The 20,197-nt window shown below is 36.9% G+C and overlaps 2 protein-coding genes and 1 long non-coding RNA gene across 3 annotated transcripts; 1 reads left to right on the forward strand and 2 right to left on the reverse strand.

Annotated features, from left to right (window-relative positions):
* The first annotated feature begins 1,214 nt into the window (after positions 1–1,214).
* On the forward strand, positions 1,215–2,236 carry LOC123722637 (putative nuclease HARBI1). The gene is made up of 3 exons (XM_045685075.1): positions 1,215–1,556; positions 1,639–1,880; positions 2,010–2,236. Exons 2-3 carry the CDS (start codon positions 1,641–1,643, stop codon positions 2,196–2,198), a joined length of 429 nt encoding a protein of 142 aa, XP_045541031.1. The 5' UTR covers positions 1,215–1,556; positions 1,639–1,640; the 3' UTR covers positions 2,199–2,236.
* Positions 2,237–2,957: 721 nt separating this feature from the next.
* LOC106709636 lies at positions 2,958–3,999 on the reverse strand. The gene is made up of 3 exons (XR_001356951.2): positions 3,749–3,999; positions 3,451–3,537; positions 2,958–3,204 (listed from the first exon to the last, which is right to left on the reverse strand). It is a non-coding gene; the product is annotated as an uncharacterized LOC106709636 (long non-coding RNA).
* A 561-nt stretch (positions 4,000–4,560) lies between these two features.
* LOC123722634 lies at positions 4,561–5,910 on the reverse strand. Its single transcript, XM_045685072.1, has 2 exons — positions 5,560–5,910; positions 4,561–4,771 (listed from the first exon to the last, which is right to left on the reverse strand). The coding sequence occupies exons 1-2, from the start codon at positions 5,900–5,902 to the stop codon at positions 4,707–4,709; spliced, it is 408 nt and encodes a 135-aa protein (XP_045541028.1). The 5' UTR covers positions 5,903–5,910; the 3' UTR covers positions 4,561–4,706.
* Between the last annotated feature and the right edge of the window lie 14,287 nt (positions 5,911–20,197).

Consider the following 20,197-nt stretch of genomic DNA (forward strand, 5'->3'; position numbering starts at 1 on the left):
GGTGTACATTGTTATGGATGGCCAACTGGGTGTTGATTGGTATAGTTATTGTGTCCTCTTCGGGGATATCAATATCTTCTGAGTGGTGTAGAGCGTCCTATAGGTTGTCTAGATTTATGTTATCTAGTTTTAACTTGATTGATGCCACGTTCGGCTTTTGATATGCACGTGGTAGTGGTATAGTTTTTTTTTTTTTTTTTTATTAATAAATTTTTGAATTGAAGTTAACATATTAGGCCAGTGATAGTTTCTGTGAATATGTTTGTATGTTTCTTGAATACCTCTGTGTATTGTTTTACCTTTGTGATATTTTCTGATTAGTTCGGTTTTCCTAATATCCAACACTTACCGTGATAGCTCACCATTAGGTCTATTTGTTTGTACTGTATTAATTTCAGACATTATACACGAAAACTTTTAATTTAAATGCACAATAGCTAAAACCACCTCACAAGCACCACTGCAAGAATACGATTATTATTACCTAATTAGTCTAAGTAACAAAGGTGGTCCTTGTGCAAGTACATACCTCCTCCCCCCTTAAGATGGAGGCGCAATGGCGGCTGCGACCGAAGCTGGATTTCTTCAGGTTCAGGTTGTCGTTGAGCTGTGATTTGCACCGATCTAGGTTTTCACCAGAGTTTGTAGACTGCTACTCCGACTCCAGTGAAGAATACCAAGGTGTACATTGTTATGGATGGCCAACTGGGTGTTGATGGTATAGTCATTGTGTCCTCTTCGGGAATATCAATATCTTCTGAGTGGTGTAGAGCGTCCTATAGGTTGTCTAGATTTATGTTATCTAGTTTTAACTTGATTGATGCCACGTTCGGCTTTTGATATGCACGTGGTAGTGGTATAGTTTCTCTAATGTTAATGTATCTCTGATGAGTCGATAGAGTTCTATCTTGAATTTTATTTTGCTACTATGTATACTTTGTTTTTTCCCACAAGTGAATATTATTCACTTTTGGGGCAAATGCTAAATTACCGTAAATTTCGTTTTGTATTTGATTAAGTTCTTCGATTAGATAAGAAACGTCGATTATGTTAGGGTGCATCTTTTCAAGGTGTGCAAATGTTATTGCATTTTCCAGGGTTTCTAGTCTGTCGTAAAGTTGCTGAAGTGAGTTTTCAATTTGGTTGAATATGGTCGTTGTTAAAAAATTGGTTTCGAATTCAGTTCTTTGCGCTGAGTATCTATCTATAGCCCTGCGGGGTTAGGCAGTAAAAAACAAAAACGAAACGAAAGCGACTGTCGTTCGATTGTGATTGGTTGAGAGACTGACGTCTGACGTCACGCGTTAAAACCGTAGGCAGTAACACGCACGAAAGACGAAAGACGAAGCGTCGTCTATCGTCTATCGTTTTTCGACCAATTCCTTTGAAATTCTTAGGCAGTAACACGAAATGACATTTCCAATCGTTTTAAAAGCGACACGATCGTTCGTTTTTGAGACGATCGACAGAGGTGTCTCGTTTTGCCGCGAAGTCAACCGAATCAACTTTAGTTAAATATCTTAAACTATTATTAAATATTAAATAAAACTTCTAAGGTGAGAAATCAATTTGGTATTATGTTATAAATGATTTGTTAGTTGAATAAAGTATACAATTTATGATTTTGGCATATTATAGATATGTCTCGCATGTGGACCGCCTTGATGTTAGAAGCTGCAGATGCCGAAGCTAAAAAGATGTCTCGGCAGCGTATGCTTCTACAAAGATTAAAGAATCGCGAACGGTTACTACAAAAAATTCCGGAGTGGCAGTTTAGAGCTCATTACAGGCTGAATAAGGAAGAGTTCCACTCGTTGTGTGACGAGCTCAGGCACAATACCAGTTTAAAAGGTTCGAAAACAACTTCACTGGAACTTAAGGTAAATTGATTTCTTATGATATATGTTTTTTTTAATATATGTGTGTTAAAAGATGATTATGTATTTAATATGATTAATGTTAACTTTAGTCACTTTGAGTCTTATACTGACACAATTATTATATTTTAGGTGCTGACAGCATTGAACTTTTATGCCATGGGTTCATATCAGAAAGGTGTTGCTAATGAGGTACATATGAATCAAAAAAGTGTAAGTCAGTGTATCAGAGAGGTGACAAAAGCTCTGAATGAGATTTCAAATAAATGGATACAATTCCCACAAACAAGCACACAAAGAACTAAAATTAAGCAAGGGTAGGGGTTACTATATATAACTTCCGTCATTTTATTTTTATTACCTTGCGCACATACAACTACTTTTTTTAGGTATGTGACAGTGATCTCAGAATCACTAATGTTAATGCCAAGTTTGGTGGTGCAAGTCACAACAGTCATATCTGGGCAAGTAGCAGACTGCAAAGCCATATGGAGGCTCTGCAACTATCTGGCAAGTCAGTTTGGTTGTTGGGTAATTGCATTTTTAGTAGAAAAATATTTAACAGGTGATGTTCTATGTTAAATATTATTTGTAACTTTAATATTACTTATAACATTTTAGGTGACAGTGGTTACCCTCAAAGGAGCTACCTTGTGACACCTATTCTGAATGCAGAACCAGGATCTAGAGGAGAGAACTACACTAGAGTGCATGTCAAGGCCCGAAACTGCATAGAAAGGGCATTTGGTTAAATATAGATTTTGATATTTGTTAGGTCAGCGTATCCTTTATTATCACCCTGATTATGCAGCAGAAATTGTTATTGCATGTGTGGTACTGCATAACATGCTCATAGATTCAAGAGGAACTCCTACAGATGATGCAGAAGTACTTTTGTCCACTGCTCTTACACAACCAACTGTTGTTGAAAACGGGCTGGATGTGATTGTGGGCGGGCTTTTAGGAATAGACTAATTATTGGCAGTTTTTAGTTTGGTTGAAGAAGCCCACACAATAATGTCTAAAAGTGTATTTTTAAGAAGAAATATGATGAAGATGAATGTTTTACAAATTAAAAATAAACTTTATTTATATACAATTATTTTTTATTTCAATATTCACTTAAACATTAATTACACAAGTTACAACCAAAACCAATGTAAATGTTACATGTTTTTGCATTTGAGACTGCATCTCAAAGCATAAGCATTACATTAATAAGCCAGTGAGTGAGGGTCCTGGATGCCATTTCCCTCTCCTTTGAACTGATGATGGGGCAGCTATACTCTTGAAGAGGAGGCAACATATATATAATTTTGTTCATCATCTGAAATATCATGATAAAGTTAGTAAATATTAATGTTTAAACTGTATATAATAAGATAAAACTAAACATTAAATTGTATCAATTGATTTTAGTTAATTTATTTTACCCAAATGATTAAACAGAAACATGGGCAAATAAATTGAGGTAGGTACTAATTAAATATTTTTCTATTAATACAGTTACCAACTGAAGAATAGATTTGCATATCTGTTTTCTAAATGAAATAACAGGATCGTAATAAATTACTGTCAGTGATCTGCTCCAAAATTTGTATTTGGATAGATGGTTCCTCAACTGGAGGCTCCTCATTTGACTGTTCCTCTACTGGTAGTCCTAAAATATAAAGTTTGGGTGATGAAATGTGATATTCGTAGCTAGGAAAATGGCAACTACAAAACTATTGTTATTAAATACATGATTCAATAGCAAGGGCACTTGCAAAGAATAAGTAAAATAAAAAAGGATGTGTCTGCCAGCATAACAAACATGCTTCAGAATGAATGTCTTGTTTTATGTTTACAATCATTATTACATTAGAACCAACCTTGATCCATTGCTCCATAGACTTGTCAGGATCACTACCTGCCTTACCCAGCAACATCTTTAATAGTTGGCAAAGTTCCTGGCGCCTCACTCTTCCCTGCGGGGTGTTTACCATTTTAAATACGTTATTGACGTACCTTTCCATAAATTCCACCATTATGGCGATTTGCTCATTGCTTGCGTTTTAAGAATTCATTTTACAAAACGTAAATTGAAACACAAACACTTCACTAAACTTTTGTATTTTTACCGCGAGAACATTTGACCTTTATACGTCAAATTCAAATGACACAATGTTGATCGTCAAGTATAGACAATAATTTGTTTTTTTTGACGATTCACCTTCGTCTGCACGAAAGCGACTGTCGTCTGTTACTGCCTAGCCTTACACGGAAAAACGAGAGACGCTATCGCTTAGACGAAACGATCGATCGTTTCGTTTTTAGTTTTTTACTGCCTAACCCCGCTGTAAATTTTTATTTGGTTATTTTTGATTACATTTAAATTGCGTTCGTAGTCTTTGTTGAAATTCTGCATAACATTTATACTTTTACGCTGATTTATTCTATTGTTATTTAGCGATGCTTTTACTGACTTAATTTCGTTATCAATTTTAATAGCATCTTCTTGGTCGAGGTTTCCTGTTATTGATTTTACTACTGAACCTAAACCGTTTATTAAGCCACATTTTTGGCGGTAACTTGTTTTAAAACCTATGGTATCGAATCATAAATAAAGTAACTTACTTTCTATGTTATCTATAAGGTAGTCTATTTGCTTAAATGTATTTGTTAAGTCTACTGAACTATTTTGTTTTAGTTTTATAGTATAATAATAACTACATATATCTACGTATATATCTCTAAGTTTTGTGGTGTTGTATATAACTGCTAGATGATACGTGTCAATTTGATATTGAGCTTTTGCTTCAGTTAATACCAGAATGCCATTATGGTTGTTTATTGGCTGTATGATCGCTGTTGTTGCGGCGAGCTGGAGCACTGCGAAGCAGGCGATGGTGTTCCTGAAACATTTTCAGGGCGCCTTAATAAGCGGGAGTGGACTCTAATTGTCTTAACGTTCGCATGCTTTCCTACGATTTCTGCGATTTGTTCTGGGTGTATACGTACTATTGTATAGGGTCCTAGGTACTTTGGTTCTAGTTTATTATTTCTTGCAGTTTTAGCTACCTGTTTATAGACTATGTCGCCTACGTTGAATTGTGCTGTTTCTTTGGTGTTTATTAGTTTTCCATGATTTGTTTATGTTTACTTACGTATTCCTGATAGAATTCTTTGGAGCAGTGTAGTTCTAATGGATTTCTGCTGTCCGTATGTCCGTATAAAAGCTCAAAGGGAGTAAAGCCCGTTGCGGAGTGGATAGTGTTATTATAAGCTATTATCGCGTATTTCATGAGGTTGATTGATTCATCTTTGTCTGTTAAACGCTGTATTCTAATTATTTCTGCTAGTGTGGAGTGTAATCTTTCTATTGGTAAATTAGAATTGGGATTGTAAGGTGTGGTGAAGTGTATGTGTATAATGGCACCGCCATGGCTCCCTGCCCCTTTTGGGCCGCTTCGTCAGTGAACCTCCTCAGGGCGGCTAGGGCGTCCATGGTGGATCGTCCTGACCGGAACCCGAATTGATTCACCGAGAGCTGCGGCCCGTCCCTCGCCGGGCATGACCACGCCTAACTCAACCACAACGCCATTGCGTCGAGCGAAAGTACTTTGTGCAAGCACTAATCTCCAAGGATTATTCAACTCATTAACCACCGTATCTACCATCTTAGTATCTAGACCGAACGTACCGTCTGCTGGAACTTGTAAGTTACACTCCTGGATTAATTTAACACCTTTGACAACTTTGACTGAATTGGCTGCAGATTGAACAGCTCCGCTAATCGAACTAATCATATCACCAGGCGTCTGCGCGCTTTTAAATACACCTAATGGCAATGGTACCAAAAGGAATCTAGTATTACCGGCAATTGGTACAAGCTTATAAAAACGAGGAAATTTATCAACGACACCAATCTTGTGATTTGATGGTTCTAATATATCCGACTCGACTGGATTCAACCCAATTGTCAGTGTCATATTTATCCTTGGCAAAGTCTCTTTAATTGTCATCCTCAATGATTCAAGAGTCATTTTAGTCGTTTCTGCAACTTTGTCTATCTTTGAGTCTGAAGAAGTGCTGTTTTCTTGAGCTTTCTTATCTTTATTATCATTTGCCTGTTTCTTTTCTTCTGGCTTCTTCTCTTCGGAAACTTTCTTCTGTTTCTCATCATCAGTCTCAGTAGGAGCAGCGTCGTCAGCTTCTTTCTCTTTCTTCTTTTTTTTTATCAATAAGTGTGGATTCCTTCGTATCCAAAATCTTCTTCTTTACCTTATTTTTACTCATGACTTGATTCCCAATTTAGCAGAACAGAGCGTCGTCGAAATTTTTAAGCCACATTAAAAATTCTTTTATCTGAGCTATTTTTTTTTAAGGTATATTTTCATTGTTTCATTTGATTTTGGTGCGGATAAAGATATCTTCCACGCAGTCACCTAAGTTTATAAAGAAGGCATTATTAATGTGTATATTAACTTAGAACAAGTTTTCTTATGTATACCCAAAACTAATGTAAAAAAAAACATTTGTTTCTTATAATATAAATAAAACACTTGTTTATATAAAAAAAAAATATAATACCTGCATGTTTTTGCTTGTAACTCACTTATGATTTTAGTTATTAATAAGTTGTCCTTACATAGTACTGATTACTATTGGTTCCCACTTGTTATTCACTTGTGTTACATGTTACTGTAAGTACTTACTTGTACTTGTGACTATTTTATTTTGTGTTATTAATTTGAATTTTCTCTTTAATGTTTTGATTTTATTAAAGAATATTTTATTTTGTTCACAATGTCAAAAGAGGAGGAACTACAGAGACAGGTTTTAGATTTACAAAAACAAATAGCTAAATTAACAAATCCTGACGCTCAGGTTATGGCAGTGACAGTAAAATTATCAGAGTTTTGGCGTGACAACCCAAAAATATGGTTCACACAAGCGGAGGCACAGTTCGAAATAGCGGGTATTACACAGGATTCAACCAAAAATGGTTTATTATGGGTTTTAGTGGTCAAAGAATACACACTATTACTTGAATTGAATATAATTACTTGTGCATTTGAACAATCCCATATTTAATTTTACAATCAATCTTAAAATAAACTCTTCCACCTTTTTTCTTAACTTGTGACACCTGTCAACGCTCCCGTTCGCGCCCTCCAGATTTTTTTCTCTGTGGCTTTTCGCCACATCACCGCCCTACGGAGACAGAAAGGGCGTTTTAATTCTAACTCGCCTACGCGTGGTTATGACAGTGCCGGGTTTACAGCCGGGTGACACAGTTAACGAAAAGCCTTTGGCGAAAAGGCTAAAAGACTTCGATTCCAATTCTGAATGTATAGATTCAATATTGGAGTCGGAATCAAAAGAAAGCGTAATGAGTAAAAACGTATAAAATCACTTGTATTTTCCCAACTTTGTAGTGTTAATTTATAAATTTTTCCCAGCTTTTGTAATAATATTGTAGTGAGAAATTTTAACATGCTGCTGGAGGTCCATATTTCGAAAACTATATTATTTAATACGGTCCTTAGAGGTACACATAAAACACCGATACTATTACTATCTAGTTAAGTCCCGTGAAACAAGTTAAATTACACCAAATTATTATTATCTCATTTACTATGGGGTATTACTCACGCGTGCCATCCACTGCGCAACAAAGTAACTATGAAACTCTTTATTGTAAGGAAGCCTTTCCTGCTGTGCGATGTGCGACAACTCGGCTAGGCCGGCCGCCACCTGCTGCGTCGGCAGGAGCGCCAACGCGCTACACAAGCCGGTGCGCCGCTCTCTGGCGCTCAGCTGCGCCTGCAACCCGAGCTGCCGTGCCTGCCTCACCGAAGCTTGCACGTAATGAAACATGCAGCCTTGGGTTGCAATTCTTGTAACAGAAGCAAGAGCAGACCGTAAGGCCTGCTCATAATCTGTTGTAATTTGTTGTGGTCTTGGATTGCCAGCTGCTTGCCTAATTCTAAGGAAAACTGCCTCTATTGTGTCCAGCAATTATACTGTGTACCGTTAAAATTTGGCAAATTGACAATCCAGCTGGGACAGTCAGGAATGTTCCATCGATGACTGGCACTTCACTGTCAGCGATGCAACGTTCGAAACCGCGCATGACTAATATGACAGCTTTTCCTTCCGCCACCGACACAGTGGCGAAAAGACCAGGACTTAACAAGCGGTGGCCTGACAAGGCCACCGCATATTTCTCCAAGGTGCGTGGCTGAGAAAAAAGAGGGTTATTTAATATCTGAACTTTCATAACCTTGAGTAATTACTTTTAAACCGGGAAAATCCATTCCCACAGAAAAGGACCAAAAAATATAACATGGGCAGGGCTGTCTCAGAACAAAATATCCAAAATATTTTATTACATATACTGTCAAGCAAAAGTGCGTATACAAACTTTGCACATCAGCATGAAATTTACAACAAAACAAGTGACTTTTAGTTGTAAATAGTTGGCTTTTTACAATATTACTTACAGTATTCTTTATGAACAATAAAACAAGCCTGCAACTCAACCTAAAGGTCATACACTAATAAAAACAAAGTAGGTATTTTTGTTATCTCACCGATTAAGCACCCAGGGAGTAGGGGAATGATTGTGCTGCCTAATCGTCGGTCCAGCTATCCCATCCCGCAGTATCCAGTGCGCTGGACACCGGTCGCTGGCGCACTTCATGGTTGTCGAGGCCCCCCTCGAGCGACTGACCACATAAAAGTGATCATCCCGAGAAAACCACCTCGAGTTTCCTTTGTAGGGAACGATTTCATTGAAATCGTCCAATACAAGAGGAGCTCCAGGTGGCCTGGGAGCCTCAGGGTGACGGGGATCCGGGACAGCTTGCTGCTCAGCCATTACTAAAAAAAAATCCAAAGTTTAATTATTTAGGTGAATATAAAAAACGTTGTGTCGAAATCGCAGTTTTTGAGTTTTGAGTAATAAAATCGTTAAAAAGCACGAGTGTGGATAATCCAGCCAAGTACTTTAGAAAAGAAATGACAGACCGCGGTTAGATTGGCGGTTGGGTTTGAAAATAGTGTTGCCAGTAACAGTATAAAGTTTTTAAAAATTCCATCAGAACAAAAAAGAAATAATTGATTATCGTTAAGTGAATCTAAAAGCCTCCGCAGACAAGAGACTTATTCGCCCAATTCTTACACTTGACGCATTCAATCCATTGTTCACCTGGTTGTGAGTTGGAGTATAAATCGCAACATATTAGACAATACCATTCCATGGTCTTCTTCACTATCACTTCCATGATTATCTTCTTGCAGTCCTTTTCACATTTTCTTTACCATTTGCGGATTTACTTGCCACTTTATAATTTCGCTTGTTTTTACCAGTTACTTTATTCTTTCTGACCATTTTTTCAACTTCCTTCGTCTTTATTTTACTATTGCTCTTTACTTTTCTTGCTTTTTCTTCAGCCAAAGCATTATTTTCAGGCGTATCTGTCAGTATTGCTGATTTTCTTATTCGTCGCTTAGTTACACACGATCTTGGCGGTGCTTTTGGTAAAGGTTTAATTGCTTCAGGTGAAAATATGCTAAATGTGGCTTGAATGACAACATTATTTGGCAAATTAGAAATGTTCAAGGATCCTGGTTGAGGTTCATTGGTTGCTGATTCTATTCTTGCTGGTCGTGGCTTGTTATCTGGGACGGGTTCCATATCATGATCCACCTGAGGCTCATTAACGTCTGCTAATCCTTGAAGCTGTGGTTTCACATTTCCCAATCCCAATGAAATATTAGCGGTGTCGAATCAGTAACGAACGACGGGGCAAAATCTTCATCTGTAAATATATCAGGGTTGTATGGACTTATGCCTGCCTTTTTTAATGCGTTCATAATGTTATTTGGTGCAGCTGCTAAAGGCCATGCATGTTTGACAGTTCCAGGTGTCTCATAAATAGACATTGTCTTGCCTGGGTTATTACGTAGCCAGTTTTCTTGCGCTTTGGCACAATACGTTTTAAACGGTCCATTAACGCCAACATCTAGTGGTTGCAAATTAAGGGTACAATGTGGCGGGAAAGACAACATTATAACCGAATTTGAACCCCCCCCCCCGTAGGTAAAACATATAATTCAAGGGCATGTAGATTTATTTTGATTTGTACTACATAAAAATATGCGCTAAAATCGGGATGATTAAGAATCTCGGAAAGTGCTATTGTTTCGTTGACTAACATCTCATCTTTGTTCTCAATATCGTCGAGGGTATCGCCACGAACATCGAACACGAAGGCGTACTTCTTTTCCCGACAGAGCTCAGAGACAATATCACTAAAAGATGTAACTATCCTGCGATAATGAGTCACCTGAGGCATAATTGCCGCTTCATCAAGCTCGCGAGGGTAGAAGGAAAGTATTTTGCCACTAAATCCATATTCCTTTACCGCCCTCGCTCACCCATTTCCACGAGCGGCTCATATATACACTATATTTTTGGTAGGTACTAGCAATGGTAGCATGATCGCTTATAATTTTCGTTGGCCTAGTTCAGCTATTTGCTCACATCTGGAAATAGCTTCGATGCTTACATCGTCATTCCCAGGCTAATCCCATTTCCCTGAGATGGTTCCAGAAGGCGTAATCCAGGACCCAGGAGGGTTCAGTCCGCATATCTCGATACTATTTTTCCATATTCTCTTGTGAAAAATAGAGAAAAATAGACTCGGCTTCCGCTCCGCACCAGCGGTATCTTTCTAGAGCGGTTACTTTGTTCCTAATTTCGTTATAAAGGCATATACGCTCAACTCTACCATAAACTAAATTCTGTGCAAAGTCAAAAAACGTACAAGGATCCCACCGATCCATTTCAATCGGACGACTAGCTAAGTATAAGTTATTATCACGAAAATAAATGGAAACAGGGACCTTGCTTGTACCGTTCTCATATAATAAATGTGGCGTTCCACAGGGAAGCGTATTTGGCCCTATTTTGTTTCTTTTATGGGCACAATTAACCGGCCACCTACATTTTGTCTATTTCTTTAAAATTCTTTGGCAATTAAATGAATTGTCTTATAATGGCTCATTGGGTGAACCTTTACGACAACAAATACAACATGTGTAAGTTGTAAAGTGATTTAATTTGGAAAAAAAAATAATTAAAAATAAGAATATGCAGTTTTCTTGGAAACGACAAAAATTAAAAAAAATCTTAATAAAAAAAGTATGCTCTAAATTATCGCACTAGTAATGTGTATTTCCTCCTCTATAATGACCTCTTGTAAGCGATTTGAAATCCTTTCCAGTATGTCTTGGTTGTCACTTTGTGGAATGTTCCCCCATTCCTCAACGGCTGCAGATTTTAGCTCACTGATGGTCGTAGGAGCTGGTGTGCGACTCCGAATCCGTCTTTTTAGGTTGTCCCATACATGCTCTATCGGGTTCAGGTCAGGACTCCGAGCAGGCCATGGTAAACGCTGAATATTGACGGCATCCAATTAATTTGTAAAAATTCTCGCGGTGTGAGCACGAGCGTTGTCGTGCATTAAAACAAAATTATCGCCAATGAATGGCCCAAAAGGCATCACATGTGGTTCTAGGACTTCTGCTACGTACTTGTGAGCATTAACGCTGCCTTTATCAAAGCGACCAACTATGTACGGGCGTCGTAACAAATGCCACCCCACACCATTATCGAGCCTCCCACGTAGCCCACTGTTTCGACCACAGCACATTCCGCAAACCTTTCACCGCAGCGTCTCTATACATACGCTGACGACAATTGTATGAAGTTTATTTCTAAGAAAATCTTCTACGGGATATACCGTGCGCACTGTTGGTAACATTACGTCCTGTAAAATCTGTGGCTATACGTGGACATTTGATCGCCCGGGTATAAAAACTAGCTCCCTGGGTCCCGCGGAGCTCATCCAACCACACATATTTACTGTTATTCTTCCCGACTGGGTATTTGAAATTATATTTTGAGGACCATACCTTGTATTATTTGCTCGACATAAATTCTGACGTCCACATTGATTGGACTTTTTTCGTCAGAAAATATGGCGTTTGAAAAATCGAAATCTCTAAACTCTCTAGCGAAACGTAGTCTTGCGGTGCGATGCTCTTCTATTAATGAATTTTTTTTTAGCTGGTGTCCTATTATGGACCCCATTTCTGTGTAGATAATTGCGAATGGTTTTTACCGAGCACTCAAATTTTTGAGCAAAAATTTTTGTAGCAGGGAAAGGTTGCTCGGAGTAGTGTTGCAACATCTGATCTATTTGGGGCTGCTGCGCAACACGCAACGACATGTTTCGTACTCGATTTTCCACAGTTGAAAAACTTGAGATTAGTCAACTTCGCTCGTTTATAATCAAGATCACTCGATGACTCGCCGTTGGTATTATTTATCTTGCGTTTCAGTTGATAGAATACATTCAATTCCTGTTGTAATTTTTTCTCGCGAAACGATGTTGGTAGTAAAAGCCAAGCGTAGATGTCTCGTGCCAAACTGCGATATGTGAGCCAGTATTGTAGCTACAGCTATTTCTTCTTTGTTAACATCTTTCCAACGATTCGTTGAAGGGGCTATCAATCGACTTGCATATGCCGGAAGTGATTCTTTTTCTCTCGGTTTTTGTTTACTTAATTTAATGAGGATACCTGCCAAAGTTTCCGTCGAATTAAATCTTGCAGTAAAAAGTACTTTGAATTCCATCCATGACATTCCTTCGTATGCAATTTGAGATAACCACGTAGATATAGTTTGATTCGTAGAACGGTGCAAGGCATATTTTCTGTAAGTTAAACACCGGGAATATCCGCGGTTGTATTTCCATCCAATAACTCTTTCTCCAAGTCATTAATATCTTCTTTGATAATAGGCGTTGTAACTTAACTGTTTTACAGTCACTCATCCCAAAACTTATTTACTTAAAAGTTCCTATTATTTGCCCAATTGGCAGGAACGTTCTGATAGTTGTTGTAATGGAAGCAAGCCCAGGGATGGATGAACTCACCGTCCTCGGTCTCTAGCTCGCGGCGTAGTGTACACATCATGTGCGCGGCTATTGTCGCTCTCAACGGCAGGCGTGTCTTCGAAGTGGCACGTCCGATGGTAGCAACGGTTTGAACAAACTTAGACGTACTGGCTGTTTGAGGTGAACATATTACCTGTTGGACTATGGAACCATTGGTTGCTGGGGGTAGCTTTGTGTGTTTATATTTGCACTCCCTAATCCTTCGCTCGACGAATTCAAAAATGTCTCTGTTCAAGCAGTATCTTCGATTAACGAGACCATCATACATATCATTTGGATCGATCAGGTCAAGCATCTCGTGATACTGGTTTTGAGTTAATCGTCACGCGGGTCTCCAACCTAACAAGTTGACTGTAGGTGCTGGGCCCGGTGGAATTACGGCTGGTGCCTCAACTGGAGGTGCCTCTACTCCCTCTATGGCATCTTCTGGTGCCACGTCTTCGGCTGGGAACTTAAATAAAGTTATTAAGAGCTATTCAGTGTAGTGCTTTTGAGAAAGTTTAACACTAGACTGTTTCTGTGATTTCGAGACCAAGAAAGTAGGTCGCTGGTTTGATCGATATTTTGAAACGTAGTGTCTCCTTCATAAATATTTTTGATTCTTGTGGATTACTTGAAGCAACCAGACCATCATCAACATATAACGCCAATATAATTTTAGAATTCCTGATGTTTCTTATCCACTCACACGTCCGGCTCACGCAACTGTATATGCCATCTTACGTCCAGCCACTCGCAACCCTGTGCGAACGATTAGCGGAGCTCGCTATTTCTTAACAAAAACCTATGTAGCTACTTAAATATGATAGAGTAAGGGAAAAAATATTGATGATTAAATAAAAGTATATAGAACACAATGTTTATATTTTGAAACTCATTATATTCTATTGTATTACTAAAAACGAGGTAAATCATGCTATTAGGTGGAAAAAACTTTATATTTTTTATAAATTTACTTTAAAAGCAGAAAATATAGATTGTGGCAATAATAATAATATTACTACAAACTAGACATTTTCCTTTCCTACAATATCAATATGTTGATATTTATTTCAATTCTGAGCAGCTAAATAAATCGAAACAAAACATACTCCAGATAATTTTACCGCAATCTTCCAAGTGCCCTCAACTACTTCTGCGAAAGCTATTTCGTGCCAAGATGGCCGCCCGTCTAAGGTTTCTTACACACTTTATACTATTTAACGAACTTAATTGTTTAAGTAAGTTTTGGATGAATTTTCAATTTAATTCAAATAAAGTAAAATATATACATTGTATATAGTTGAAAATATAATTATTTGAAATGTACAATATTTAAAAATTCAATTAGAGTGATTAATTATTTAAAGTATTTTTTTTATACAATACTCTTTTAAAAATGCAAAACAACCAAACAATTTTCTCTCAAACTATTTAACTATTGTAATATAATGAAATGAACCCGGCATGCCTAGCAATGCCACGTTAATTAATAAAATAAATTAAAATTAATATATTAAATTAAATTAAAAATTATTTAAACAGTTAACAGCGTTGTTTAAATTAAATGTGGGTATGGCATGAAGCAGCCTTCTATGCATAGGTTAATGTTGCACTCCAGACACTTCCAAATTGTTCTCGCCGTGACCTTCCGCTGGGCGCACATCCAACAGCGACTTTGCTTAGAACCAGTTCTAATTGGGAAGTGTCGATGCTGTAGTTGGGGCCTTTTGCTTGTATATGGCCGCCTTGTCGTTGTCTGTCCAGTTTTAGATGTTGTAAGTCGCGGTTCCGTCGTCAAGTCAATACTTTTATGTATTTTCAACAAGTCCTGAATTGCCTGTGTGATATTTTTTGGTTAGCTGTTTTAAAAATTATATATGAATTAAATAAAGCGGAATTATATAAACGACGGAAAAGTTTTTTGTACCAAATTTTATTTCGAATACGTTCCAAGGAGTGAGCAGATAATATTTGATCCTTCCTATCTACGCCACCCATGGATTTATTATAGTCCAGGACAACATTTGGCTTATATGTCAGTTTGTTATATTTCTGTCGTGTTCCAATTTGGAGATGATGATAAGTCGAGATCATGCTAACTATGTTAGCATCTCGCCATGTCATTACCGACAAATCGGAACAGTAGCTACAAAACACATCTCTGGTTTTAATCCGGAGTCTATTTTTATCATTCCATGTCTTCCCAAATGCCTATTGTTGTTTGTGAATTGACATTAGCGTATTCTACGTTTCCCGAAGACACTACGAATGGTGTTCTGTTGCCAAAGTTATAAATTTTAACGTATGTTTTTATAACTTATGCAGTGTGGTTTGTTTCGATTGTCATCGTATTCTTTGTGTGATAAATATTTGTATAATTTGTCCCAGGGCAATGTGTGAACGAATGTTCTAATAATTACTCTTTTGTTTGCTGCGTTTGCACTGGAATTTTCTTTAAGATGCACATAATGTGCTCTTTAATAAACAGAGCAATATAATATTTCCTACATTGAATTCAAAGTTCTTCCTTGACCGTTGTTTTATATTTTCGTATAAGTGACGTAGTTTTTGCCATGTTCTGGTTCACAGCCACTCACAGCTATTGAATTCCAAGTAGGTAAATATTATAAATAAAATAAAAACACGTCGAGATAAGTGGGGATCTCAGGAGAGTAAGTTTTAAAAAACAATACGACTGCTCACTAGAGCTGGTGTGACGGAACTGATCCTTATTTTACATACATTAAACATGAGGAGTGAACAGTGTGTGCTTCTTATGTTTATCTTAATGAATACAGTACAAAGAATATCTTATGGCTAAGGAATGTATAAACAAAGGGGTATTCTGACAGTTATCTTAATAGTAATAGATAAGTTTCTTATACTAGTTGTGGTTATGTAACTCCTCCGCCCGTAGAATGAGGCGTACCGGTGGTTGGGATTGGGCTGCATCTGCAGCGTCAACCCTGATCTCGTGAGCCTCTTGAAGGGGTATTTCTTCACGTGGGGTGAATTGCTTCTGTTTCCAAAACCTTCGTACTGATCTGTTAACAATGTAGCCGATTACTGCTATAAGGAGTATTATATATAAAAGAATAGTGGACCAACTAGGTTTCCTTCCAATAATTCGCTGTTTTTCTAATAGTGTTAGTATCTAATACTTATGCTTTATTTAGTAAAGTATTAATATTGTCTAGGTCTATATTTTTGAGTTCTATAATAGTATCCGATGGGTTCGGAAGTTGTAGCCTAGATAATGGTATGGTTTCTTTAATTTTTTATATCTTTCGTGTGTTTTTAATGTGTGGTCTCCTATTCTTATAACGCATTATATATAACGTTATAATAGTATGGGTTTCGTTGCGAATATTGCCCGCTTTATTTGGATTAGTTTTTATAACTGAAGGACGCTCGTCTGCTCCAAAAAATCCAACTCGTTGTTTTCGAAGAGTTCATTTAGATTTTCCTCTACCGACGGATTTTCGATTGGGGATTCGCCTTCTCCGTCGTTTTGGTAATTAATTTTGTGTGGATTAGGCTTATAAAGTTTTTGTTTATTATCCTCCTGTTTTATTACAGGCTGATTGTGTTTAACGAACGGTCGAGGATGTTGTTGATTATTATAATTATAAGAATTTGGTCTATTATACATTGACCTTTGTGGTGGTGATCTATTATTGTTTAATATTCTATAATTTTTTAATTTAGTTTCCTCCTGTTTAGCCAGGATAATCGTGCGTTCTAGATTATTAGATTTTTGCATTCTGACCGCTAGTGAGAGTAGTGGATTAAGTTGCCCTATAAATACACCTATGCCCATTTCTTCATAAAAATCCCGTTTTAATGGATTTAAACTAATGAGACACTTTTTACAGATTGGAAAAAAAAACATGATGATGTAGGTTGCGCACAAACAGAGCTTTGAATCAAGTCATTGGAACTTTCAGTAAAATCAACACCTTTTTTTTCAGTTCATTTTTTAATCCATGTAATTGTAATTTTAAATTTTGGTGGATTTTGCATACACATACATTATGTGTTCCACTTTTTCCAGCAGAAATACATTGCCTCGGTCTTAAAGTTTGAAATTTAGTCTGCCCAATTTTTTCATCAGGAAATTTTTCTTTAAATTTTTTATATAAATCATGTATGTTAAATAGTAAGAGTCTCTATTGTTTCTGTATTTTTTACCATTTTCCATAACCGTAACATAATCTTTCATTCCGGGCATGATAAATAAAAATTTTTCACGCGATCTAGTGTTGAATTGTCCAGACCTTTACCTTTTTTAGAGTCAGGCTGTGACGCAAATCCTGAATTTTTCCTAATACTTTTAGCATCTTGTACCATTCTCTTTGACACTTTGAACTCACGTCGTATCATTTTGATAGACCAATCCAGCGGAAGAGTAGTCAAAACTTGGATTTTCTCGGATCTACTAGTTTTTTGATCAAAAGCAGACTTGTAATTACTTAAAATAACGTCCCTACAGTTATTACCATTAATACCAGTTAATTTTTTCATAGAAGTTAAAATAGCTGTCTGACACTCGGCAACACTTGACACACGTCTTAATTTTATCGGTGGTTCACCAACTTCCGACAGCAATTTATTACCATTTTAAATTTTCAATTGATTACCAATAGCATCACACTCAAAAGTCGTATCTTTCTTATCATCATCTGTAATTTCGTCTACTTCTGGCTCAGTCGTATCAACAATAGAATCATTATTTACAGGTTTATTGCATGTATTCTTCCGTATCGCAGGTTCGCGTCCCAGATAAATTGCCCTCTCACAAGAATTGCACAAATAATTTCCTGTAAAGGCTTTGAATTGGCAAGCACGATTAGCTGTAATTAAAACTAATTTTTTAATCACATAATTGTGATTTTTTTTAATTTAACGGATTGCAACACTTATTCACTCGGCCCATTTTAAATCACAGAAAGTATTAGTATTACAATTAAAAATTATAATACTAAAATGTTAGCTGAAAAAACAACAACACTTCAGCTTTTATTTTTAATAATTATTTCATGCTTTGCGTATAAACTTATGTCACGAATAGACAGGTATGACTTCTAAAAATGATTTTGTGACAAATGAAAATCGTAACGGAGCGGTTTTTCTTTTATTAACTAAAGATGGAGTGTTGACTAGAAAATTCAAAAATAATAATTTACTGAATAACCTAAAAAAGTGAATACAGACCATAACAGCTTTAAGAATTTTTAATTGATTATTTATTTTTAAATTTGCGCTGTTTGGTAAAAATAATAAAAAAAAAATTATTATATTTTTTATGATATTTTTAACAAAAAACAAAATTTTATTGATAATAATTATAATAATATAACGTAAATAATAATAAAATTTGTTTAATAATAATATTTTGTATTATTATTTTAACGTTGTTCTTAGCTGGGTATAATGCAGCTACTATACTCCATAAGAAACAGTGGTTACCTTTATTTTTAATATTCTTCTCTGTCATCATCCTCATCGTCCTGGCATAAGTCGTCAGTGCCAACATCTGATACAGAAGTTTCGTTCTGTTCTTGTAATACTTGGCGCTTTGCCTTTTCAGGACCCTTCTTCTGTACTTTAGTCTTTTTTCCTTGTCCTTTACCTTTCCATGTTTTCTCTTTTTCTTTACCCCCTTTTTTCTTCATTTTATTAATTTCCTTTTCTAACAGATTTTCTTTTTGTGGCGTTGAAGTTAAAATTCTTCCCCCTCGGATTCCGTGCTAATCGGTCGTGTTGTCAGTGTCTGTGTTGAATTTTTAAAATTATTTATTCAAATTTAAATCAATCATATAAAATCAATATACCAGGAGAACATAAGAACCAACAAGCTGCTACTTAAGTGATGTCACCCACTTTGTCAGAATGAGACCTAACTACGTGAGGAATAAAGACAATTAGCGTCGCTTGCGCTTGTCGTCATTACTGCTGCACGCACTGTACTTAGCCCCGCCCACTAGGCTGAGTGAGACTGTGCTATACGCACACAAGAGATAACTAGCTGCGCCTGAGTCTGTCGTCGCGTCTGCCCCGCTTACCTTAGGAGTGAGTAAATAAACATATATACACAACTAACTACGATTTCGTCCAGTCATTGATTCAATAAGCCTACACTAAGATGTCACAACAAAGAACAACTGCTTACCAATCGCAGAGGGCAGACAAAAATCTAGCTCAATTATCACAATTTGATTCTGATTCAACACTGAATCGCCCGGTAAATAGTGGTGAAGGAACCCTTACACCCAGTATGAATATCACACAACGTAACAAACGTACCAGGGAAGTTTCCTCTCCCAATCAGTTAAATATCTTTAAGGATGAGATCATGGACTTAATCACATCGCTAATTGGCGGACAAAATCGGGAATTAGAGGCAATAAATAATAAATTGCAGGCAATAACCGAATCCAACGCCAGAATCGACGATGCTATCTCAATTTTAACCGCTCAAAATGAAGAATACCGTGGTAAAATAGCCGATCTTGAAAAGCGCGCTCAGAAGGATCGAGAATACATTACCATTTTAGAGGACAAAGTTGAGGATTTACAAAGAACTTCACGTAAAACTTGCTTAGAAATTAGAAATGTTCCCAAAAAATCCCAAGAGTCCAGAGAAGAGTTGATACAAATGGCTGTAAGTCTTTCAAAGTCCATTCATTTCCCTTTAAACGATCGTGACATTAATGATATACACCGTGCGAAATCAAAGGGTGACGTCGAGAAAAAACCCACTATCATCGTCGAACTTAGGTCCTGTAATCTGAAAATAGACTTCCTGAAAAAGGTGAAAGACTTTAATCTCAAAAACAAAACACGTCTGCAAGCTAAGCACCTTGGATTCACGAGCAACGAAGACACACCCATCTTTGTAACCGAGCATCTTACCTCTAAGGGGGCACGACTGTTTTTCCTGGCCCGAGACCTAAAAAGAGCTCAAAAAGTTAAGTACTGTTGGACCTCTATGGGGAAAGTTCTGGTAAGGAAAGATGACACCTCTAAAATTGTCCTTATCCAACACGAAGCACAAGTTCATCAGCTAATGCAAGAACTATGACTAACCTTAAGCTTAAGTTCTCTGTTAATAATACTAGTTTTCTTACATATTTATTTTGTACAAATTTCTTGTGAGATTATATCAAATACTTGCAACAGACATACACTAAAGCCGTTATATAACCATTCGCATACAAATACACATATACCCCATACACACAACCAATCACTTCATTACATACACACAACTCAAGCTCTCCTTCAAGTCAAACCAGAACGTAAGTGGGATAATAACCTACGAAC

Source organism: Papilio machaon, chromosome 28, assembly GCF_912999745.1.
Source record: "Papilio machaon chromosome 28, ilPapMach1.1, whole genome shotgun sequence".
In the NCBI taxonomy this organism is placed as follows: Eukaryota; Metazoa; Arthropoda; class Insecta; order Lepidoptera; family Papilionidae; genus Papilio; species Papilio machaon.